We start from the raw sequence: 23,160 nt of genomic DNA, 5'->3' as shown, positions 1-23,160 counted from the left end.
TTTTTTTTTTTTTTGCCACCAGTTAAAAAGGAGTGGGTATAATCATTTTAGGACTTCTGAGTAGTTGACCTTTCAGATCACTGGAAGGGGCAGCTGGATATAGTTGGACTAACATGATAGGGAAACTTGGAATCTTTCTCACCTCCACCCTTAATTTGCTATGTACCTCTGGAGACTGTTGATTATACTTTCTCTGGCCATTTTCCCTTCTGTGTAAAATGGTGAGAATAATTGCTGCCTTATCTGCCTTCTCTCTCTCCTATTCACTATGGAATACATGTGTCTTATATCATATCTGTGAAAGTCTCTTGTTAAGACCAGTGCTTTAAGCATTCTTGGGATAGCTAGGCAGTTACAGTAGTAAGTTTTTGGGGAAAAGACACAGAGGGGATGCTGAGAAGTTGCAGGAAGTTTATGTTACCATCCACCCAGATACCCTCAAACTCAGGGATGGTTCTCCTAAAAAGGAGACCTTCTAGGGGTGGGAAGTCAGTGCTGTCCACGAATGTGTAGTAACGGTTGTCTTGTCCAGTTCCTCATTAGGATCGCCCATATCTTCATCTGACATAACTTCAGCATCTCGTCTATGGTTATATCTTCCGGGGAGAGGGATCAGAAGAGTGATAGACCACTGGGCTCCACGCCACTTCACTTCTGGTCTTCTCGCTTAGGCTCCACCCACCGCACACCTTATCCCCTCTTTCACTGCCTCTGGAACTCAGCTCCCACTGCTCAGTCTTATATACAAGGCACAGCAGTTGCTGCCCATTCTCCCTGCCCTCACGTTGAGCCCCTGCCCACACTGCCTGCCTATCTTATTTCTCACTCTTATTGTAATACTCCACTCCTTTGCTTTCTGCCACCTCCTGCTTTTCCCTTTTTACTGTGACCTCTCCTAGCAGTCCCCCTAATCTGGATACTTATGTTCAGGCAGGAAGTATCCTCACTTACTGAACAGAGGTTGTTAGATCCTAGTAGAACTTTTGTCTGCCACACACACAGTGTAAATGAAATGACTGTAAGAGCAGCTAATGCTTGGATTGGCCTCAATACTGGTTTTAATCTGAGGAGAAGAATGGGGAGAAGGGTTAGAGAGAGTATAGATCTGGCTGAGGCAGCCCTGGGTTAAGCATTAGGCCCAGGTGAAGGGGGCACTCAGGGACTACCCCCCCCCCCGCTGTTATATCCTTTATACATTCACTGCTACAATTGATTATAGGCAACTTAAAAAAAATTGTCATTATATACCATGTTCAACTTTATCTGAATTGTTGTTTTTTTCTTCTGCTTATTTGTTTGTTTGCTTTTCCTGTTGTTTTTTTTTTTTTTTTTGAGATGGGTTTCACTCTTGTTGCCCAGGCTGGAGTGCAATACCACGATCTCGGCTCACCACAACCTCTACTTCCTGGATTCAAGCAATTCTTCTACCTTGGCCTCCCAAGGTAGAAGACTGCATTTAGGCATCAGTTGCCTTTCATCCAGCCTACAGCTGAGGTTCTCCAAATTGGAGTTAGTAGGAAATGATTTTAGTTAGTAGGAAATAATCCCAAGTAGCTGGGATTACAGGTGCCCACCACCACGTCCAGCTAATTTTTGTGTTTTTTTTAAGTAAAGATAGGGCTTAACCAAGTTGGCCAGGTGGTCCTCCTGCCTTGGCCTCCCAAAGTGCTGGGATTACAGGCATGAGACACCACGCCCAGCCTATCTGCATTGTTAAAAACGGTATTTCCGCCCCCCGCCCCCTTTTTTTTTTTCTGAGCCTGGGTCTCCCTCTGTCACCTAGGCTAGAGTGCAGTGACGTGATTACTGCTCACTGCAGCCTTGACCTCGAGGGCTCAAGCAATCCTCCCACCTCAGCCCCCACTGTAGTTGGGACCATAGGTGCATGCCACTACACCCAACCAATTTTAAAAATTTTTTGTAGAGGTAGAGTTTCATCATGTTGCCCAGGCTGGTCTTGAATTCCTGGGCTGAAGCAATCCTCCTGCCTCGACCTTCCAAAGTGCTGGGATTACACGTGTAAGCCACCACACCCAGCCAGCAGTGTTTTCTTTGGCATGGCAAGCAACTCAAATTTAAACATTTGGTTTAAGGAAGTCACATGTTACATTTGCTTCTGTTTCAAGAAGCAGGAGTAAACACACCTGTCTGGGTCCGGCTAGTATTTAACTCATCAGCTGACTAGTGAAATGGACTCTTTATTTCAGCACTTGAAGCACTAATGGGGCACCAGTGTTGGACTGCATTTAGGCATCAGTTGCCTTTCATCCAGCCTACAGCTGAGGTTCTCCAAATTGGAGTTAGTAGGAAATGATTTTAATTAACTCCTCACTGAACCAAGAGGGAGTTATATGGAGACTAGAGACATTAGTTTGTTTACTCTGGTGTGGTGAATAAACAGAAACAAAAACAAAACACACCAAACAAAGAAACAGAGTTTATCATCTCACCTGTCCTGCTTTCCTGCTTTGTGGCATGACATTTGTGAAATGGAAGCATGGATACTCACCTGTCTCCTTCGTACGAGCTCGTGAGTGCTTTGCGAATGATAGAGCTTTCAGGATGTAAAGTACCATGTTTATTGTGCAAATAAACACACTTGGATTCTGAAAGCATTTGACTGAGTAGTATTTAGCAGCTGTTTTTCTTCCGCCAATCAAATTATAAAACTTTTAGTTAAACACTGACTGAGTTTCTGAAGATGGAAGAAGAAATCTGCTGAGGCCAGACCTGGGAAGAAAAAATATCTGATGTTTGGTACTGAGACAGTACCAAAGAAGACCTATGGAGAAGGGGCTTCTCAGAGGCATTTCTACTGTCACCATATTTCAATAAATGTCATAAATGTCAGGTACTATTTGCATTTCCCTTGGGGTTCTTGGTAACTCAGCAATTTTCCCATCTGTTTGCATCTGCTTTCCAAAAAGCCTAAAGAAACCTTGAAGGAACTGGGGATTGGTATTAAAGATGGCAAAGCAGGAGGGTTTAGGGGTTCTGAATGCTCAGTGAAGAGAGCAGGGAAAGGAAATTGAGGTCATGACTTCAAAAACGTCAGTTCTTAGGCAACCTACAGAATGAGAGAAAAGTTTTGCAATCTATCCATCTGACAAAGGACTAATATCCAAAATCTACAAAGAACTTAAACAAATTTACAAGAAAAAAACAAGCAACCCCATCAAAAAGTGGGCAAAGGAGATGAACAGACACTTCTCAAAAGAAGACATTTATGCAGCCAACAAACATGAAAAAAAGCTCATCATCACTGCTCATTAAAGAAATGCAGAGCAAAACCACAATGAGATACCATCGCTTGCCAGTTAGAATGGTGATCATTAAAAGGTCAGGAAACAACAGATGCTGGAAGGGATTCAGAAAAATAGGAATGGTTGTACAGTGTTGTTGGGAGTGTAAATTAGTTCAACCATTGTGGAAGACAGTGTGGCAATTCCTCAAGGATCTAGAACTAGAAATACCATTTGACCCAGCAATCCCAATACTGGCTATATACCCAAAAGAATATAAATCATTCTACTATAAAGACACATGTACACATATGTTTATTGTGGCACTATTCACAATAGACTTGGAGCCAACGCAAATGTCCATCAATGATAGACTGGTTAAAGAAAATGTGGCACATATATACCATGGAATACTATGCAGCCATAAAAAAGGATGAGTTCATGTCCTTTGCAGGAACATGGATGAAGTTGGAAACCAACATTCTCAGCAAACTAACACAAGAACAGAAAACCAAACACCGCATGTTCTTACTCATAAGTGGGAATTGAACAATGAGAACACATGGACACAGGGAGGGGAACATCACACACTGGGGCCTGTCGCGGGGAGGAGGGCTAAGGGATGGACAGCATGAGGAGAAATACCTAATGTAGATGACGGGTTGATGGGTGCAGCAAACCACCATGGTGTGTGTATACCTAGGTAACAAAACTGCACGTTCTGCATATGTACCCCAGAACATAAAGTGTATATATATATATATATAAAGCCAGTTCTTGTCTGATGGTAAGTCTCTCAATTTTGAGAGAGATCACAATGACCACATCCCTGAAGCTTCTGTTACATCTGCCACAGCCTGTTGAGCAGCGTCTCCTAGGTTCATCCCCATCATTGCATGGGCTGGTTGGGGCGGGTAGGGGTGGGTGGGAACACGGTTCCAATAGAAGTCTCTGAGCATTGTCACTCAGTCTAATCCATCTTTTTTTTTTTTTTTTTTAACTTTTATTTTAGATACAGGGGGTACATGAGTCGATTCGTTACATGGGTATTTTGCATCCAGGTAGTGAGCATAGTACCCAATAGGTAGTTTTTTTGACCCATTCCTCCCTTTCGCCCTCCCTCCCTCTAGTAGTCTGCATTGTCTATTTTCTTGTTTATGTCCGTGGGTGCTCAATGTTTAGCTACCACTTATAAGTGAGAACAGGCAATATTTGGTTTTCTGTTCTTACATTAATTTGCTTAGAATTATGGTCTCCAGCTCCATCCACACTGCAGCAAAGAAAATGATTTTATTTTTTATGGCTGCATAGTATTCCATAGTGTCTATGTGCCACATTTTCTTTATACAACTCACCATCAATAGGCGCTTAGTTGATTCCATGTCTTCAATATCATGAATAGCATGGTGATGAACATGCCAAGTGACCATTTGGTATAATGGTCTATTTTCCTTTGGGTATGTACTCAGTAATGGGATTGCTGGGTTGAATGGTGGCTCAATATTAAGTTTTTTGAGAAATCTTCAAACTGCTTTTCAAAGTGGTTGAACCAATTTACATTCCCATGAAAAGTGTATAAAGCATTCCCTTTTCTTTTCAACTTCACCAGCATCTGTTATTTTTTGACTTTTTAGTAGTAGCCATTCTGACTAGTGTAAGATGGTATCCCATTGTAGTTTTGATTTGTGTTTCTCTGTCCATCTTTGTTTTCATCCCCATTTGGATTGCTTTCCTTTCATTTCTTTTTTTTCCTCTTCCTAATCTCCCCACTCCTACCCTTCCCTCATGAGTTACAGTCCTGACCCTGGGGTTAAAAGCCTCCATTCATTCATCTTTTTCATAACACAATTTCTTCAACTTCAAAATGGAATTGCTAACATGTACATTTCCTAACAGAGTTGTTCTGAGGTTCAAGGCTAATGTACACAAAAGCAGGTGTAGGTGAAACATTTGGCAAGATGTTAAACTGTTTCACATACAATCAATGATGACGACCAACATTCTTTATTGTGTTGTTTCTCTTCTCTTTCCCACCAACCTTCCCTCCAATTCTTCACTTACCTCCACGTATTTGTATCTACTGTTATTTGTAACCATGAGTGTTAGCAAAAATATTTCCTCTGGCTTCACAGATTCAGGCATTGTCATGCTCAGAAAAATTATGTCCTGTCTGGATATGCCAAAAGAAGGAGAAACCCAAAGTCAGGGAAAGTGTAAGGACAGGGGGGCCTGGGAGGGAGGATGGAAACAGGAGGACAGAGGGAACAGTGGGGTGCAGGGAGTGAGGGGGCACATAAGTCAATGTTGTCATAGATAAGGATCCTCTATGCATGACATGTGCCTGTGGGCTCTGTGTGTCCAGCCAAGATGCCCCTATCTGATAATGAGGGAAATGGAGGCCAGAGGAAAAGAGGTCATATTCCTGTGGACTGATGAAGGCAGGAAGCCAGACTGAGGGACTGCTTTTCCTTCATCATGGATACTCAGTTGAATCTCCACCATGTTGTTTGAAGCAGGAGGTGATTTGGTTGCATGGTCTACTTTAGCCTGAGATTCTCTCTCCTTTCGATTTTTCTTATGGAATCATTCCCAAATCCATGAAAGTTCATTTTCTTGTACTGGTATAACTAGTAGAAGGATAAGAAATTCTATAAGTCTGAGAAACATATCACACCAATGAATTAAAGTTTAACATGATGGTCAACATAGTTCAACTTTGTCCAACTCACTAAGTAGAGGGGAAACTGAGTAGAGGTTTAGTCAGCCTAAACCCAACACACATGCGTTTCGTGTTACTCCATATATCCACCCCCACATCCTCTTTGCCTCTCTTCTCCTTAGAGAAACATCCAGGCATGGCAAGAACCCCTTCTTCACCAAAATCTCCATGGCTCCATTTCCATCTGCTAGATACTCCTTCCTCCACATTCTGTCTGCTACATGTCCATGTCTCCTAAGGACCTGCTGGCTTCTTTCTGGATCTTAGTACTTTGCTCTTGTCAAAGACATAGTCCCCTTTCACTGTTCTCCTCTCCACTTAAGGAACCGAAATCTGTCATTTCTTTTCTTCCTTTTTGGCAGATCATTATAGACCTGGAGACCAGCTTTGTCACATTTATGCAAGGAGACCTTGCATTTAGGAACAAACCCAGGAAAAGGTGGAGTCCAGGAGCATGTTTCTACTTTTTCCTTACTTAGAGAAACCTGCTCAGGTCTTGTAAGTCCCAGCCCCGGTGTATGACACAGATCTTAATGAGATAGAGAGAACTGTTTCCAGTGAAACCAATTGTATGAGTTAGTGGTCAGCACAACTGTGGAACCCCAGTAAAGACCAGGGCCATGGCCCCTCTCTTGCAGCTCAGCCATCTTATCCAAAGCTTATCCCACAGCTATTGATTAAGCCCACACCTCTGCCCATGCTTCTCATTTAGGAGAAAAGGATGCCAATGATAAACTCAGGATAGAAAAATGAATTAAAATACAAGTAGTAATAAGATATGAATGCAGTAATCCCCACAATAGGGTCAGAATAGGAAAAGAGGGAGACTAAGAGACACATACAGTGAGAATGCCCAGAATGTGTCCCCTTTGGAGTGGTAAAATAATCCCTAGGGGCACAATATTGATTTCTGGGTTGGGAGATGTGTCCCTCTTGGAAGATTTTCTGCAACAAGGAGAAAGTGGTGGCTTACATGTCTTCCTGAGCTATGCTGGTCCCCAGCCTCAGGCAGAGAACCAGGAGCAGGGCAACAAGACAGGGCTTGAACAGAATCTGAAGAGCATGCATGCTGGAGAAATTTGATGCCCAGAGAACTGTGCACCCAGGCACCCAAATTATTCTTCATAACTACAGCAAGAGGACATTGCGACATTTGGGCAGGCCACTCAACCAAAATCATCAGACCTTGAAACTCCCCTAATTACCACCATGAATTTTTTTCTTGGGGAAATGTCAACATTCAGCTGGAATTTTAAATTGGAATGGAATGAGGAAAGAATTAGTTCAGTTGTTTTCACTTGTTTGCCAATATCAGATTAGAACCTTCCTGGAACAGCAGAGTGGATTCTGCCATAACTTTTGTAAACAAGGTCTTTTTCACTTCTATTTCCCAATCCTTGCTCTGGGTCTGTAGGATCTATGAAATGCATATTCTTATCTTTTTGTCCTCTAGATGACATGGTGTCTTATCTTTCTACCAATACCGGTTACTTCAACTCTAAAATTTACTCTAGTTGAATGAATGACTTGACACTAATGTTCCTACTCAGCCCTGGCTGGTTTGCATCTTCAGGTACAATGAGTCTTCTGTAAGAAATGATAGCCCTCTACAGGGTATAGAGTATGTTTCATGAGAATTCAAGCCTCAGAAATATGAAAAAATCAGATGAGAAAAGGGGAGCCTAGATATTTTTGGTATCTATTTCTTAAGATACTGTCAGTAAGCAAGACCTTTCTGTGTATTGGCCCCTCTAGGGGGGCTTGGGTTTAAATTATATGTGTAGAAGCTGCAATCCTGAAGCTCCCTAGGAAAGGTCCTGTTGTCCCAGGTCTCTATTTTGCTAGCTTTGGTTACTGCTCAGCCTGCTTCTTCCTCTTGCAGGGAATTCAGATGTGGGGGCAGATGTCAGACTCCATCTTTGAAGGACCCTGTGATCATCTCCAGTCATCTGCAGGAGAAGATATGGTCTTAAGAACGTCTTAGAAAGCTAAGATGACTAGAGAACCCATGGAATTGCCCACCTAACATCCAAGTGGGAGAACCATATCAGATGGCGAGGTGAAGTCCAAGAGTGGATGAGTTGGGAAAGCTGTGCTCTTTAGAGTCCTTCCAGAGAACTAGAGTGCTGAAACTAACAAGGACCTTGAGATGCCTTAAGGTGACAGCAAGACCAGGGAGGTCTGCTTCCATCCATTCATTTTGAATTTTCTACAAGATTCACCATGCATTGAGAGGGCCAGCTCCCAAATACCAGGTGCTATGCAGTCTTGTTGCCCTCCTCCTGGTTCTCTGCCTGAGGCTGGGGACCAGCATAGCTCAGGAAGACATGTAAGCCACCACGTTCTCCTTGTTGCGGAGAATCTTCCAAGGGGGACGCATTTCTTACTTGGATTACTCTGCTATTCATCCCCATGTTTTTCAAACTCATTAAACTAATTTCTCTTCTCCTTTCCTCCCTCCCTTCCTTCCATTCATTTATTACTTATTCAAAAATATTATTATTATTATTTTTGAGATGGAGTCATGCTCTGTCGCCTGGGCTGGAGTGCAGTGGTGTGCCTGACACCACGCCTGGCTAATTTTTGTGTTTTTAGTAGAGACAGGGTTTCACCGTTTTGGCCAGGCTGGTCTCAAACTCCTGACCTGGTGATCCACTCTCCTCAACCTCCCAAAGTGCTGGGATTACAGGCGTGAGCCACTGCGCCCGACCTAGTGTTTCTTTACATCAGTGTACAGTTATACAGTAAATACTATTATGCTCTTTAATTTCCATCACAAAATTTATCATATAATGTTCTATGACTCACTAGTTTCATTTAACACTGTGACTGAAGAACTTTCAATTTAGTACATCAGAGTGCCTTCAATCTTTTTAAAGCCATGTATGTTTATTCAGTTGTGTATATGAACCAGAATTAATTTAAGCAGTTTTTTTTTGTTGGTAGACACTAACTCTTTCTAAACTTTTACAATTGCAAATAAGCTGTTATGAATAACCTTTTTCATAAATAATTTTGTATGCTTGTAGGTTTATCTGTAGGATAAATTCCCAGAATTAGAATTGCTGGACTAAGGAGAAATATACTTGCAAATTTGATGGGTTTTGCCAGATCAGTCTTTGCAGTGTTATACTAGTTTTGCACACCTATGAGAAACGTTTGAAAGACCTATTTTCCCACAGTCTCAGCAACAAAAAACATTATTATTTTTATGTGTCTTTTTTCAATTAGGTGAAAAACATTTCAGTATAGTTTAGATTTTTACAGTTCTGATTAAGAGCGAAGTCAAGTATCTTCTTGTATGCTCAGGTGATTTTTTTTTTTCTTTCAGTTAGACTTTTGGCTGTGGCCTCTCAAGTTGGTTTTAGAAATTTGTTCCAAGACATAAATAACTGATTCAAAGCAATATTTCAATATTCTTTAAATAAAGCTTACTAATATGGAAGTGATCAATTTTATTGTTTCAAATAAGATTGTTAATTATTTGGCCTGTTTTAATACGTTCACAACATCTGTAAGATTTAAGACTTTTAAATACTCGTAAACTACATTCTTATAAATTATGCGAGGAATGAAGAAAAAAATGTGAAAACTAATGAGTTCAAATATTGTATAAGTTAAACTAAATAATTTAAGTACAGAATTTTCTTGAAGGTTCTTAATATTTAAAGACATTTTTATCTGTATTTTCACTGACATAAACTCTAGATTAGCAGGTTTTTTTCCAACACTTCCAGGATATCATCCTATTTTTTTCTGGCTCACATTGTTTCTGTTTTTCAAGTCAGCTATCAGTCTTATTGCGACCATTTGAAAATAAAATGGTGCACATGATATGATGTGTTAAATGTAATTTTCTTTGTCAGAGTTGCTATTAAAACCGTTTATTGGGTTCTTAATTGCAGTTATCATATTTTTCAGTTTTAGCATTTTTCATTAATTTTTGGGTTAACTTTATTTTTTATAAAATCAAATAATGAAATAATGTATAGAGGACTATGAAGTCATCTATGCCTTAATTCTAACAGATGATCACAGTAATTAATTTCTTACAAATCCTTCCAGAAGTTTCCCATATATCTATTTCTCTGGTCATTGACCATTCACCCAGAAATGAAAGTCATCACTAGTTATCTCTCCTTATGACTCTATAGTAGTCATTGATTTATTCAACATTCCTTGCTCCATCTCTATCACTTTTATGTCTTGGATGAATAAAAATTAAGGTTTTCTCTCTCCTAGTAACCGTTTTATATTTGAGGTTTTTTATTTGTTTTCTTTTTTCCTGTATTTTTAGTGTTTTTTGTTTGTTTGTTTGTTTGTTTTTTGAGACAGAGGATCACTCTACAGCCCAGGCTGGAATGCAGTGGTGTGATCTTGGCTCCCTGCAACCTCTGCCTCCTGGGTTCAAGCGATTCTCCTGCCTCAGCCTCCCAAGTAGTCAGGACTACAGGTGTGTGCCACCACGCCTGGCTAATTTTTGTATTTTTAGTAGAGACAGGGCTTCACTATGTTGGCCAGGCTGGTCTCGAACTCCTGACCTAAAGTGATCCTCCCACCTCGGCCTCCCAAAGAGCTGGGATTACAGGTGTGAGTCACCATGCCCGGCACTGACATTGTTTTTTGTTTATCCTAAACTCCTCAGTCTTCTTCTTTCCAGACCTCTCCATATACAGATGCTATTTCATGTTGCTCCCAACAAATGTAAACACATTTTATCATAGGAGTTACTTTTGAAAAATTTGATTTATTTCATAAATATTCCCTGTCACACCCACTCAGTAAACTTTCCCCTGAAATGGAAAATGTCTGGCTGAGAGCTATAGGAAGCAAATGGTAATACACGGTGAAACTAGCTGTTACCAATTCTGTAGCAGGACTATCAACCTTATAAAATTTAACCTTCCACTCATTATGTTGCATTTCTCAGCCTTAACTAATTCACATAATGAAACAAAGCATTTATTGGGCAACTGTTACATTTGCGGAGAATTTTAAGGCTTTACATGTTATTCTAAAAGGATGAAAATGTATCGACCAGGCAGCCATGACAGGCATAGTCTCTTATTTGGAACAAGGAAGAGTCAAAGTGCCCAAGCTGGTGGTGGTGGTTATTGTTTTTTTTTGTTTGTTTGTTTTGTTTTTTGTTTTCCACAGCCTCCTGAGTAGCTAGACTTCAAGTGTGTGCCACTATACCTGGCTGAATTTATTTTTTTATTAGTTTTTTTTTTTAATTTTTTTATTTATTTTATTATTTATTTTATTTATTTTTATTTCTTCTTTAAAAAAAAAAAAGGCTGGGCACGGTGACTCACGCCTGTAATCCCACCACTTTGGGAGGCTGATCAGGAGATCGAGACCATCCGTGCTAACATGGTGAAACCCCATCTCTACTAAAAATACAAAAAATTAGCCAGGCGTGGTGGCGGGTGCCTGTAGTACCAGCTACTCGGGAGGCTGAGGCAGGAGAATGGCGTGAACCCGGGAGGCGGAGCTTGCAGTGAGCCTAGATCAAGTCACTGCACTCCAGCCTGGGCGACAGAGGGAGACTCCGTCTCAAAAAAAAAAAAAAAATTAGCCAGGTGGGGTAGTGCTTACCTGTAGTCTCAGCTACTCTGGAGGCTGAGGTGTGAGGATCACTTGAACCTAGGAGGTTGTGGCTGCAGTGAACCGTTATCACACCACTGCACTCCAGCCTGGGTAAAAGAGTGAGACACTGTCTCAAAAAAGAAACCAAAAAAGAACAAAACAAACATCAAGGTGGATATAGGTGTTCACATAATTTATAGAAGAAATAAAATTTGCAATTTTGAAATGCTCTCTGGTAGAGGCTTTTCAGGGGCCTAAAGGAGACTGTCAGGGAGTACATGCGGGTAGTATAGAAGTTAGGAGCATGGTCTCTCCAGGCTACCTGTGTGGTTCGAATCTTGGCTCTGCCACTTGCTGGCTATGTGCAAATTAATTACCTTCTCTCATCTCAGTTTTCCCATAAATAAAGGTAAGAATAACATATACATATTTATTTTCTATTTCCCAGGAAGAATATAAGCATTTTAAGAACAGGATAAAAATTCCTGATTTACTTCTGTAAAACCAAGTGCTGAAAGCAGGTAATGACACATGTAGGTACTTAATAAATATTTATTGAGTGAATAAATATTTAATGTCTGTTATTGTTTTAAATAGGGCATGTGATAAAGCATGTAAATAAAATTATTCACATTTTTGGTGCGTGTTAAGCATATGATCAATTGATATGGACAGGACACAGAGAAATACTGGGTAGAAGAGGGGGGTTCCCTGGCAAGGGCCCCACCCTCAAACCTGGAAACCTGCGGCCCTAAATGAGAACAGACATTCCTATTTTTGAGCCCAAGAAATTGCCTTTTGGCCCATCATGCCCCTATCCGGTACCCATATAAACCCTGAACCCCAGGATTTCCAGCAGGAGATGAGAAGATGAGCAGATGAATGGCAGAATAGCACAGCAGAGGAGAGAAGGGAAGGAGTGTCTGAACGCAGGGAGGAGTTCGGCTGGGGATGGACGAAGAATCAACCACTGGACAGCCAACCTCCAGGGGAAGATCATCTTCCCACTCCATCCCCTGGCCGGCTCCCCATCCATCCCACTGAGAGCCACCTCCACCACCCAATAAAACCCCACATTCACCATCCTTCAAGTTCATGTGTGACCCGATTCTTCTGCGATGCTAGACAAGAACTTGGGATACAGAAAGCTGTCACGCTAGCCCTCTGCCCTTGCAAAAAGGCAGAGAGAGGGTCCACTGAGCTGGTTAACACTTAAGCTGTCCATAGACGGCAAGGCTAAAAGAGTGCACTGTAACACACTCCCACTTGTGCTCCTGCGCCTGCCCATCTGTGTGCTCCTCCTCCTCTAAGAGGTTGAACAGCTCCTCTAAGAGCAGCTGAACAGATGAGCCACACCCCTGTTGCATGTCCTGCGAGGGAGGTCAGGTAACTCTCCTGTTTCACAATGTTACAATCCTAATTAATATAAAAATGATCTTTTCCAATGATTACATTTCCCTGCCCTGGATTCTGATTCGCATTTAGGATCATTGGCCTAGGGGATATAGTCCCACTTTCTCAACCAGATTCGCTTGGCCTCTCCTGATTTTGCTCCTGTCCTCTTGCCAGATCTGCTTCTAACTCTTCCACGTATACTTAATCCTGCCCAATATGAAAGTGTTTACCTGTGCTGAACAAGCCACTATTTCATACTTTGGGCTCTTGGTTCCTGCTGTCCTATCTACCAGAATGCCCTCTGCCCACTTTATGCACCTGATCCTTGCTCATATTCCACTTCCGTGGGCTGGCCTTCTGGGATGAAGCCCCTCAGGGCTCCCTCTGCCCCTTTACTCCTCTATTATGCCTGAGCTCCTCAGGCAGAGCTGCACAGGACCCTGATATCTGAGTGTCACAATCCATTGAAAACAAGCAACAGAATAGCATAGAATGCTACTGCTCATTTAGGGGGCCACGGACTCCATCCTGACTCTGCTGCACGCAGGAGGACTCCTGTCTTCTGGGATCTGAGCCATTGCTGGAGGGCAGTGGGATGGAGAGAGGCCAAGCAACAGGGAGGCTTGGTGCCTCCCTACCGTGAACTTGGACCACTGCTTTTCCTCTCTGTGAGCATAGCTCCTCTTCCCAGTTTCTTCTTCTCTCCCTCTTCATACCAGTGGGCAGTGAGAACCTGTACAATCTGCTCAGTAAATGTTCTTTGAAAGACAAATGTTCTAGAAATTTCAGGTAATCTGGGGTTCTTTAGGGGCAGATTTTGGAGATACAACAGAACATGGAGAAGCGTGTTAAGAAGTTTATTTTATAGACCACAACAGAAATTCCAGCCAGGTTTCCTTAGAGGAAATCATCTGGATGTGGCAAACAGACTGGACTTCCATTATGCTACCACTAGGGTTTTAATAGTATAAAACCGGTTTTTACTGATGGGGGTTACAGCAGCATCATTAGGGCAGATGCCTAATTCCCGAATAATATCAACGACGGCTGCAATTTGCACAGTTCCTGAAAAAGACGGGGACAGAGATCATCTCTCAGACACCCCAGCCGTGTCCTGTCTTTTCTACTCGTATCAGGCATCTGCCTCCTGGGGTTCAGTTTCCCCAAATCCTTTGCAAATTTGTCTCCCGTATCAACTTTTTGCACACAGTGCCTCTGTCTTAGAACCTGGGTGCCTTCCCTATCTGCTCTCCCCATGCTCTTCCCTCCCTCCCCTCTGTCCTTCTGCCCTGAGGTCCTAGTCCTGCTCGGTTTTGCTGTCATGTTTCTGTTTATAGTTTCTCCTCCCTGGTGGCTGGTGAGTAGTTCCTTCCTCGGACAACTTCTGTACTTACTGTTTGTATGAAAGTCCCAGTAGTAGGTATTTGGATAATCGTCACATAGGCAGCGAGTATACTTGTAGTTAAATGCACCTTCCACAGGGACGTCACTAGTGAGGTAAACTTTAGCCTGGTGAGGAGAAGGTGGGAGGGGGAACTCATTGTTATTCTAGGGAATGGGTAAGGGATGGAAAAATAAGAGAGGGAGAAGCTGGAGGAGAAGAGTGGGGGTGGAGGTGGGCCCAGGGCAAGGGGGAGTCTACTGTTGTAGTATCATTTCAGGAGCCAAAGTCTAGGTCAGAAGGTTTTCCCTCCCAACGCCCTCAAACTCCTGCCTTAGCAGTGTGGAGAGGCTCAGGAGGAGACAGAGTTGCAAGTGAGTCCACAGGGCAAGGAGAGCTCATCCAGGGCAGCTGTCCAGCTGGGGAGCACGCTTGCCTTAGTCACCAGCCAGAGCTTTCAGGAATCGACCTGCAATCACATTTACTCTGAGACCTGGTGAGACAGCAGCCTGGCCACTTGGGTGTAGGAGCCGATGTCAGGCCTTGTTGTCGGAGCTGTGACCAAGCCCCAGCTGCGCTCCTTTCTGACTTGTTGACTTTTGGTGATTAGAGTTAGGCCTCTCACTCTTACTTTCCTCAGTTGTGAGATGGAAACAATTAACTACCAACTTGGCTGTTAGATAAGCAAATGACATCTTGAATGTAAATTTCTTTTTAACTTGAGTGCTTTGCAATTCAAGACCCAGATTATTGTATATATAAATTTCAGTGGAGTCAGAAGATTTTGTCCAGTTAACGTTTAATACAGCAGTTTTATCCTGGGGTCCATAGAACCAGAGGGATCTGTGGATAGCACCCAGTGAGTCTGTGAACTCAGGCGGGGGAAAAAATGCATCTTTATTACTAACCTCTAATTGAAATTCAGTATTCCTTCAGTTATGAATGTCGTCAAGGAACCACAGTGCCATTGGCAGTATGTGTGATTTTATCACAAGGAGAAGCATAGATATGTACATATCATTGTACAGATTCAGAGGTTCGAAATATTGCTTGCATACACTACCTTGAATGTATGGCAGTTATCAGACTGGCTCATGGTCATGACTGAGGCCCAGTGCCAGTCTGCCCATCTCCTGCAGCTTGCTCAGCTACCTGGCAACTCTGCACCAAGTAGCCTTTCAGCCCCAAACAGTAAATTCAGGTGTTCTCACCCTTGGAGTTTCACTCAGAATGCCTTGGAGAATCCTGGTGTTTCTTTAGAGAAGCCTAGCCGTGCCTTGTTCGTTTTTTTTTTTTTTTTTTTTAAGAGACAGAGTCTCACTCTGTTGCCCAGGCTGGAGTGCAATGGCGCAAATGCGGCTCACTGCAACCTCCGCCTCCCAGGTTCAAGCGATTCTTCTGCCTCAGCCTCCTGAGTAGCTGGGATTACAGGCACCTGCCACCATGCCTGGCTAATTTTTGTATTTTTAGTAGAGACGGGGTTTCACCATGTTGACCAAGCTAGTCTCGAACTCCTGACCTCAGGTGATTTGCCAACTTTGGCCTCCTGAAGTGCTGGGATTACAGGCATGAGCCACTGTGCCCGGCTTTGTTTACCTTGCTATTACATTCGCAACAACATATCTTCATGAATCAGAATTTACACCACTTATACAAGAGATCAGAATCCATTGCATGCCCAGCATGGCACGTGGGAAGTGTTGCCAAAGACCAGTGCAATTTAATGTACTTCTTCAAGCTAAGCAACAACATTCATCACACAGATAATGTGTTCATAAAATAAAATTCAACTCCTCTATATTTTAAGTGTATTGCTTTCCCAGCTAATGTGTGGCTAAAGGAACACATATGTTACTACATCACAAATTTGTTTTGTATAAGTTAGTCACTGTTACTCAATGTGGTAGTTTCTCTCTGTAATCCAATGCATTTCATACATTTAGAAGCAATTTTCTGATAAATGTTTGATAGACTTCATGAAACCAACAAAATGGCCTGTAGCACAAAAATGTTTAAGCATTGTGTTTTGCCACAAGTTTCCTTCAGCTTTAAAGGATTATGCAATCTTTATATTCAAATATACGATTGTAGGTATATTCTATGCTAATTCTAAAATAAATAAATACGAGCCTAACCTCAAAAATCCAGTTACAAAAACATTATAAATGATAGAAAATGAGGATTAGGTGGTAAGAATTTTATAGTTACATAAATATATTTTAATAAAAATTTAGAAATAGTCATACTTTGAAAAATGAAGCCAAAAATAAAAATTTGTTGACTAGAACTAACAAAATTTTCTTTCCCATAAATTATTTCTAGTTTGCAAAGTCAGTTAGTCTAAGGATTTCTTACTCTTTTAGTTGTGCTTAGGTGGGTTTTGAAAAGATTGCTTTATTTTAGAGTACTAGCATGGTTCTTAAAAGCATACTTTTATTAATCACAAAAGCACAAAATTACGTCACATGCCATTTTATTGATTCAAACATATCTTATTATACCTACCACTACCATTAACTATTACCACCAGAAACCACCATTTTCACAAAAATTTTATGTACACATTATGTACATGTTCTTATTCTCATTCTCACCTGTGCTTGTGATAAACAAAATACAAAGTTGAAAAATTATGATTCAGCCTCACTCCTACCCCAAATTAGGGTACATGTTTCAGATTCTTGGACTGAAAATAGAAAAATTTGACAAAGCAGCTGTGATATTCTTTGCTCATTGACCAGGAATTTTTCTTTACAGGTGTGGGGATATTTCTAGAATGCAGTTGACTGAATAGCAGTCTTCATGCTCTCAATGTTATTTTCCATGTAATCATTGTCCTTAAGTCTCGTTTGAATTAGGAAACTTATGTTGTAAGGAAACACTTGTGCTGCCTGATAGAGGGTGTCCTTCACGAAGGGTCTGGGGAGGGAGTAGGGGAGATGGGGAATGCATGGGTCTTGGCCCTAGAACAAAGGTAGTGGGGGCAGTTTGCATGCTTGTGACACCTGAGGTCAATGACTAGGAAAAGGACACACAACCAGTGTCCCAGGGAAGATTCACTGTGAATTAATAACTGCATAAGTTTCTTTTACTTCTGGTCCTTGGCAGCTAGACAGAAGGGATAATGCTCTAATCCCAAGCTGCTCAAAATGTGGTCTTTTGGGCATAGCCTTGGTGTGCCTTGGGCATCTGTTAAAACCCAGAAGCCAAGCACGGTGGCTCACGCCTGTAATCCCAGCACTTTGGGAGGCTGAGGCGGGTGGATCACGAGATCAGGAGTTTGAGACCACCCTGGCCAATATGGTGAAACCCCATCTCTACTAAAATTACAAAAATTAGCCGGGCGTGGTGGCATGCGCCTATAGTCCCAGCTACTTGGGAGGCTGAGGCAGAAGAATTGCTTGACCCCGGGAGGTAGAAGTTGCAGTGAGTCGAGATTGCGCCACTGCACTCCAGCCTGGGCATCAGAATGAGACTCCATCTCAAAAAAAAAAAAAAAAAAAAAAAAGCCCAGAAGCTCTAATCTCTCCCCAGACTTGCTAAATGAAACTACATTTTAACAAGATCCCCGAGTGGGTTTTAGGCACATTACCATTTGAAAACCTCTGACCTTGTTCAGAGACTGGACTTCTGAACTTGGGGAAAAGGAGGAGATGAGTACGAGCTCCTTGTCAGGATGGGGAGGCTGGAACAAGAGTCAACTTCTGGCGACCCAGAGCAAAGGAGCAGAAGAAGTCAAGAGGATAGTAGAGTCACTCAGTGCTTATTGGAGAGGAGGAGTCACATCCTGCATGTTCTCTTCTGTCCACCCACCTCAACCTATGGTGTGGAGTTGCCACTTTCTTTTCTCCTCTCCCTCCATCCTAAACTAAACATGCTCAGGACCTTGGAAGGACTCTAACCCGTCCTCCACTAGCTCTTACACTTTTTTTCTTTTTCCCTCTTTCTCACTTCCTATTCCTTCTTCCTTTCTTTCTTATTTATCCCAGACTTCTCTGGATTCGAATTTCTTTATCTGGAAAATGAGAAGTCATCTGTCCCAAGCTCCCACAGTTGTTCTGAGTCTCCAGTAGCATAACATATATGAGAATGTCTTCTTAAGTACACTGTACATTATTAAAGTGAGAGATTAATTAAATTATATTTATAATCAAGGAATTGAATTATTTTTTGAAGTCATGCCCCCAGTCCTCTACTTACCACCATGCATTCTTTCAGTTCTGTTTTAACTTGAAGCACTGCAGTGACTTCCTCATCTCGATTTGCTGTCGTGGGGATCTCAAAATTCTGTATTATGATCCTCCGACTGATTGTGGGAAGAGAGAATCAGAACACCAAGATCAGAGACCAATCTTTGAGTGAGAGGGGGAGCCATGAACAGGGGAAAGGGCACCGGATGGGCAAGGGAGGGAAATTACAGGGCTTGAGTCAATTGTTCAGCATCAGAATCCCCTGGAATTTTCGTGTGTTGATTGGGTTGGTTACTTCGCACAGATTTAGTTTTGTTTAATAAAACAACTAGGACACCTTACTTTAAGATTCCTTAAAGAACTAAAAGTAGAACTACCATTTGATCCAGCAATCCCACTACTGGGTATCTACCAGAGGAAAAGAAGTCGTTATTCAGAAAAGATATTTGCGCATGCATGTTTATGGCAGCATAATTCACAATTGCAAAATCATGGAACCAGCCCAACTGCCCATCAATCAACGAGCATCTTCTTCCCTTCCATTGGCCAAAAACAAGTTTTTAAAAAGAAAAAAAGTACAATACCACACGCCATTTCCTGATAACATCCTATAGGCTCTGGTGGTTGTCTACTGAGTAGGAGAGCTCAAGTCATTATTAGGAGAAAATTTTCTAGGAACAGAATCACATTAAACCAGCAAACCTCTTGATCAGGGAAATGCAAATCAAAACCACAATGCGATGCCACCTTACTCCTGCAAGAATGGCCATAATCAAAAAATCAAAATCACTAGATGTTGGCGTGGATGCAGTGATCAGGGAACACTCTCTACACTGCTGGTGGGGATGTAAACTAGTACAACCACCATGGAAAACAGTGTGAACATTCCTTAAAGAACTAAAAATAGAACCACCATTTGATCCAGCAATTCCACTACTGGGTATCTACCCAGAGGAAAAGAAGTCATTATTCAAAAAAGATACTTGCATATGCATGTTTATAGCAGCACAATTCACAGTTATAAAATTGCAGAACCAACACAAATGCCCATCAATCAACGAGTGGATAAAGAAACTGTGGTGTGTATATATATACACACACACACATATATATGTATATACAGCCTATCCTCTCTCTATATATAGAGAGAGGATGGAATACTACTCAGCCATAATAAGGAATGAATTAACAGCATTTGCAGTGGCCTGTATGAGATTGGAGACTATTATTCTAAATGAACTGACTCAGTAATGGAAAACCAAACATCGTGTGTTCTCACTGATATGTGGGAACCAAGCTATGAGGACGCAAAGGCATAAGAATGATACAATGGACTTTTGGGACTTGGAAGGAAGAGTGGGAGAGGGGTGGTGAGGGATAAAAGACTACAAATATGGTGCAGTGTATACTGCTCAGGTGATGGGTGCACCAAAATCTCACACATCACCACGAAAGAACTTACTCATGTAACCAAATACCACTTGTACCCCAGTAACTTATGGAAAAATAAAATAAAAATAATAAACATTTTAAAAAAACCCGGCAAACATCTCAGTGCACTGGAGGTATTTGTAAGAGCATCTTTGAAGATCCTCCTTCTTTGGTCCCTAGGTAGGGTTTAGGAATTTGTATTTATTTAGCTCTTTAGGAAATTTGGACTTATGGCCATGTTTGGGAACTTTAGATACTACTCTACATTTAGACCATACACCGCAAACTGAAAGGGAAAGGAAATGGAGACAAATAAAATAGTCGGATATTCTTCTTCAGTTAATGAGGACTGGGTTCAGGGCCAGGAGAGTTACTTTCTCTTTCCTAGAAACTTTTGGCTACGGACCTTTGTTATTGTGTGGGATAGAAGGGAATTGAGTTTCTTAGCCCACAGTGTCTCATAGCCCCATTTTCTTGGGGCAAAGCATCTTAGATTTCAGAGAGATTCTATTTTTGGGTGCCAATTGCTATAGTGCCCAGTGCACAGGAAAGGGGTATAAATACCTAAATAACTTCAAAATCTCTCCCATTTGTATATGAGTTTCAGATAGATAGGATGACCAGCTTAGCTCGAGTGACTAACCATCTCAGTTTACCCAAGACTGAGGTCTTTTCTAGAATGGGCCGTGGAGGTGGCGGGGGGTGGGGGGGCGGAGTTTCAATGCTACAACCAGGAAAGTCCTGGGCAAATCAGGATAGTTGATAACCCTAGTTAGCATAGGTTATTTGAATACCTTGCTGCCCTTCAGGGCTAAGTTGACTGTCATCTGGTGGGGAGGGGGTGGGATCTGAACCTGTCCCACGCAGGGTTTCTTGGGACACTTGCCTCCATTACGTCAGCTTGTCAAAACTCTGAACAGTTTCCTCCAGGACAGGATATCTGGCCATGCCACAGAGAGTACCTCCAAGATCACAACTCAGAAACCCAGCATTATAAACCCTACTGCTATAGAGAAAACTCCCTAGATTGGGTATCGCTGCTTTTTCCCAGACCCCTGGCTCCATTTTCTACTTTATTTTACTTGCTCCAGTTTTTCTGTTTCCTTCACACATGTGTTCTCAATAAGTTGACTTCCGAACCTGTGCTCTCAGGTCCCAGTACACATGAGAGCAAGAGGTGCTCATATTCATCTTCAGACTTCAGGTTAAGAAGAATGTCTAAGCTGCCAGTCTAGCTCAATCTTAGACCACAGGGCAGGGGCCAGGACCTCTCGTCCTTTAGCCAGTCCTGCCAAAGCTGCCCTAAGCTGCCGTTGGAACTCAGATCTGTTATGCTTCTCTTCTAGGAGGCAAGGTGTGAGAAGGTTAAGTTCACTGAGAAGAAATCTGAACAAAGGTATAAATTATGAACAAGATATGGACCAGCATGTTAGATGAAGACTAACTACTAATTATAGCTTGTAGGTACATTTGGAGCTTTATCTCCACTGGCAATGTAGAAACACCCAGCAAAAATGTGAGAGGAGTTGGTGGGGCTTCCTAAGAGGACAGAAGTGGAACCTGGCAGGAGGTCCATGGGAGCTCCTGGGACTAGAGTTCTGGGAAGTCGAAAGAAATTCTCAGAAAGAGATATGTAGATTTCCAGATTGGGAGAGGAGCCCTCCCTTCAAGGCTTTTTTGTGGGGAAGAGAAGGGCATGGCTCACGTGTTTTCCTGAGCTTTGTTGGCCCCCAAATGCAGGCAGAGAACCAGGAGCAGGGTGGCAGGGCTGGCCCTGAACAGGAACTGGAGCAAGCGCATGCTGGAGAAAACAGAAGGTGATGTGTCCCCGAGAAGTGGTGTCCCAGGTGCCTAGCACACTTCTTATATACAGATTGATCAAGGAAGTACAAGAGCTGCCAGGGAGATCCATGAGGTGAATCACCCACTCACCCTCCCACCTCGTGATCTTTCCTTGTTGACCCAAAGTTTGTTTTTCTAAGAAAAAATCAACACTCAGCTAGAATGGCAGCGTTTGAGAGAGGAGTTAGATTGTTCTTCCTTATTTTTTCAGTGTCAGAGTTTCTCAAAATGGCTGGGACCTCAAAAGATACACCAGTTTTTCCTGAGTTTACAGATTCAGTTTTCTTTTCCCTCCTAATTTGCCTGTCTGAAGTGCTGTGTGTAGTCTGAGCTTCAGTCACTGCTCCCCTGGTCTCTGAAAGCAGAGAATCCAGCTGTGGTGGCAGGTTTCAGACCACAGGCATAGAACATCTTTGCTTGATCAAATTATAGTGAGCTCAAGATGCAATGCTATTCAGAACATTTCTTGGAGGGCTAGGATGATCAAGACTTCCCTAGCAGTCACTACCCATCATGAGGTGGAAGAGCTAGGGAAGACCTGAGCTGCTCTGCATAATGGGGAAGTAAGTTCAAGACACTGGGTGATGTAAAGATGTTTATTATCATTGAGTTCTTCTTAATTTCAGGTGTGGTTGCAATATACCGCAGATGCCCAAGATCCCCAGCTGCCTCACAACCCCCAAGGCAGGGTGATATTTTAATTCTAGACAATTCCTATAAATAGCTGGCACCCCCAAATCAGACTTCTTGGCACCAAAGAGCTGGCTCATTTTCTTATCGACATGGCCGCTTTCTTACACTTGTCTCATGCGTAAGCCACATAGGAAGAACCACAGTGGAAAGGACTCCTTCTGTGAGAATGGAGCCCACATTATGTCCAGTAGATACCCAGGTTGTAGAATTCCTCTCCTTGGGATGATGGGGAGACTTGTTGTTGCTGACACTGGCATTGTGCTATTTCTCCTTATGAAATTAAATCTGTTCCTTAACCTATAACTTGCAACACTATGGGATTTGTTTCTATTCTTTGCATGGCAGACAGCTGCCCAGAAAGAGCCTCTCTGGTAAGAGAGTGAAAATCAAAGTTCTAGGAGTTACCGCCTCTGTATGTTGCTTTAGCCAGGATTCAGAGCTAAAGTGTAAGTGTGTGCTTCTGCTTTCTGTATGTATCTCTCCTGCATCTACTTTCTCTTTCCTTTGAATTGGACACCACTCATGTCATTGCTCACTTAAAACTTCAGCTGTTCTCATGATCACAGGCTTTCTTCCCTGTTTATGCCCTATCCACTCAAGAACAGTGCTCGTGAGGGTCACAGTGACCTTCCTTTGCAAGCCTTTTCCCACATTTAAATTGTCTTTACACCTGGTCCT

The 23,160-nt window shown here is 42.2% G+C and overlaps 1 protein-coding gene and 1 long non-coding RNA gene across 2 annotated transcripts; one reads left to right on the top strand and one right to left on the bottom strand.

Moving 5' to 3' along the window:
- The first annotated feature begins 1,062 nt into the window (after positions 1-1,062).
- LOC144340004 (uncharacterized) lies at positions 1,063-6,700 on the top strand. The gene is made up of 2 exons (XR_013415676.1): positions 1,063-1,442; positions 1,552-6,700. It is a non-coding gene; the product is annotated as an uncharacterized LOC144340004 (long non-coding RNA).
- A 7,086-nt stretch (positions 6,701-13,786) lies between these two features.
- PIP (prolactin induced protein) lies at positions 13,787-21,812 on the bottom strand. Its single transcript, XM_001090222.5, has 4 exons — positions 21,653-21,812; positions 18,527-18,632; positions 14,340-14,454; positions 13,787-14,010 (listed from the first exon to the last, which is right to left on the bottom strand). The coding sequence occupies exons 1-4, from the start codon at positions 21,745-21,747 to the stop codon at positions 13,886-13,888; spliced, it is 441 nt and encodes a 146-aa protein (XP_001090222.1). The 5' UTR covers positions 21,748-21,812; the 3' UTR covers positions 13,787-13,885.
- Positions 21,813-23,160: the final 1,348 nt, after the last annotated feature.

This window comes from Macaca mulatta, chromosome 3 (assembly GCF_049350105.2).
Source record: "Macaca mulatta isolate MMU2019108-1 chromosome 3, T2T-MMU8v2.0, whole genome shotgun sequence".
Classification (NCBI taxonomy): domain Eukaryota; kingdom Metazoa; phylum Chordata; class Mammalia; order Primates; family Cercopithecidae; genus Macaca; species Macaca mulatta.
This window is presented reverse-complemented; position numbering and strand designations above follow the sequence as displayed.

What these genes read in the sequence shown, in the direction of transcription:
- PIP (XM_001090222.5), bottom strand. Translation starts at nt 21,747, where the DNA reads ATGCGCTTGCTCCAGTTCCTGTTCAGGGCCAGCCCTGCCACCCTGCTC. An exon ending in AACTGAAAGAATGCATGGTG is followed by an intron (nt 14,455 to 18,526) that starts GTAAGTAGAGGA and finishes TCTCCTCACCAG; the next exon opens with GCTAAAGTTTACCTCACTAG. An exon ending in CTGGGACTTTCATACAAACA is followed by an intron (nt 14,011 to 14,339) that starts GTAAGTACAGAA and finishes CGTCTTTTTCAG; the next exon opens with GAACTGTGCAAATTGCAGCC.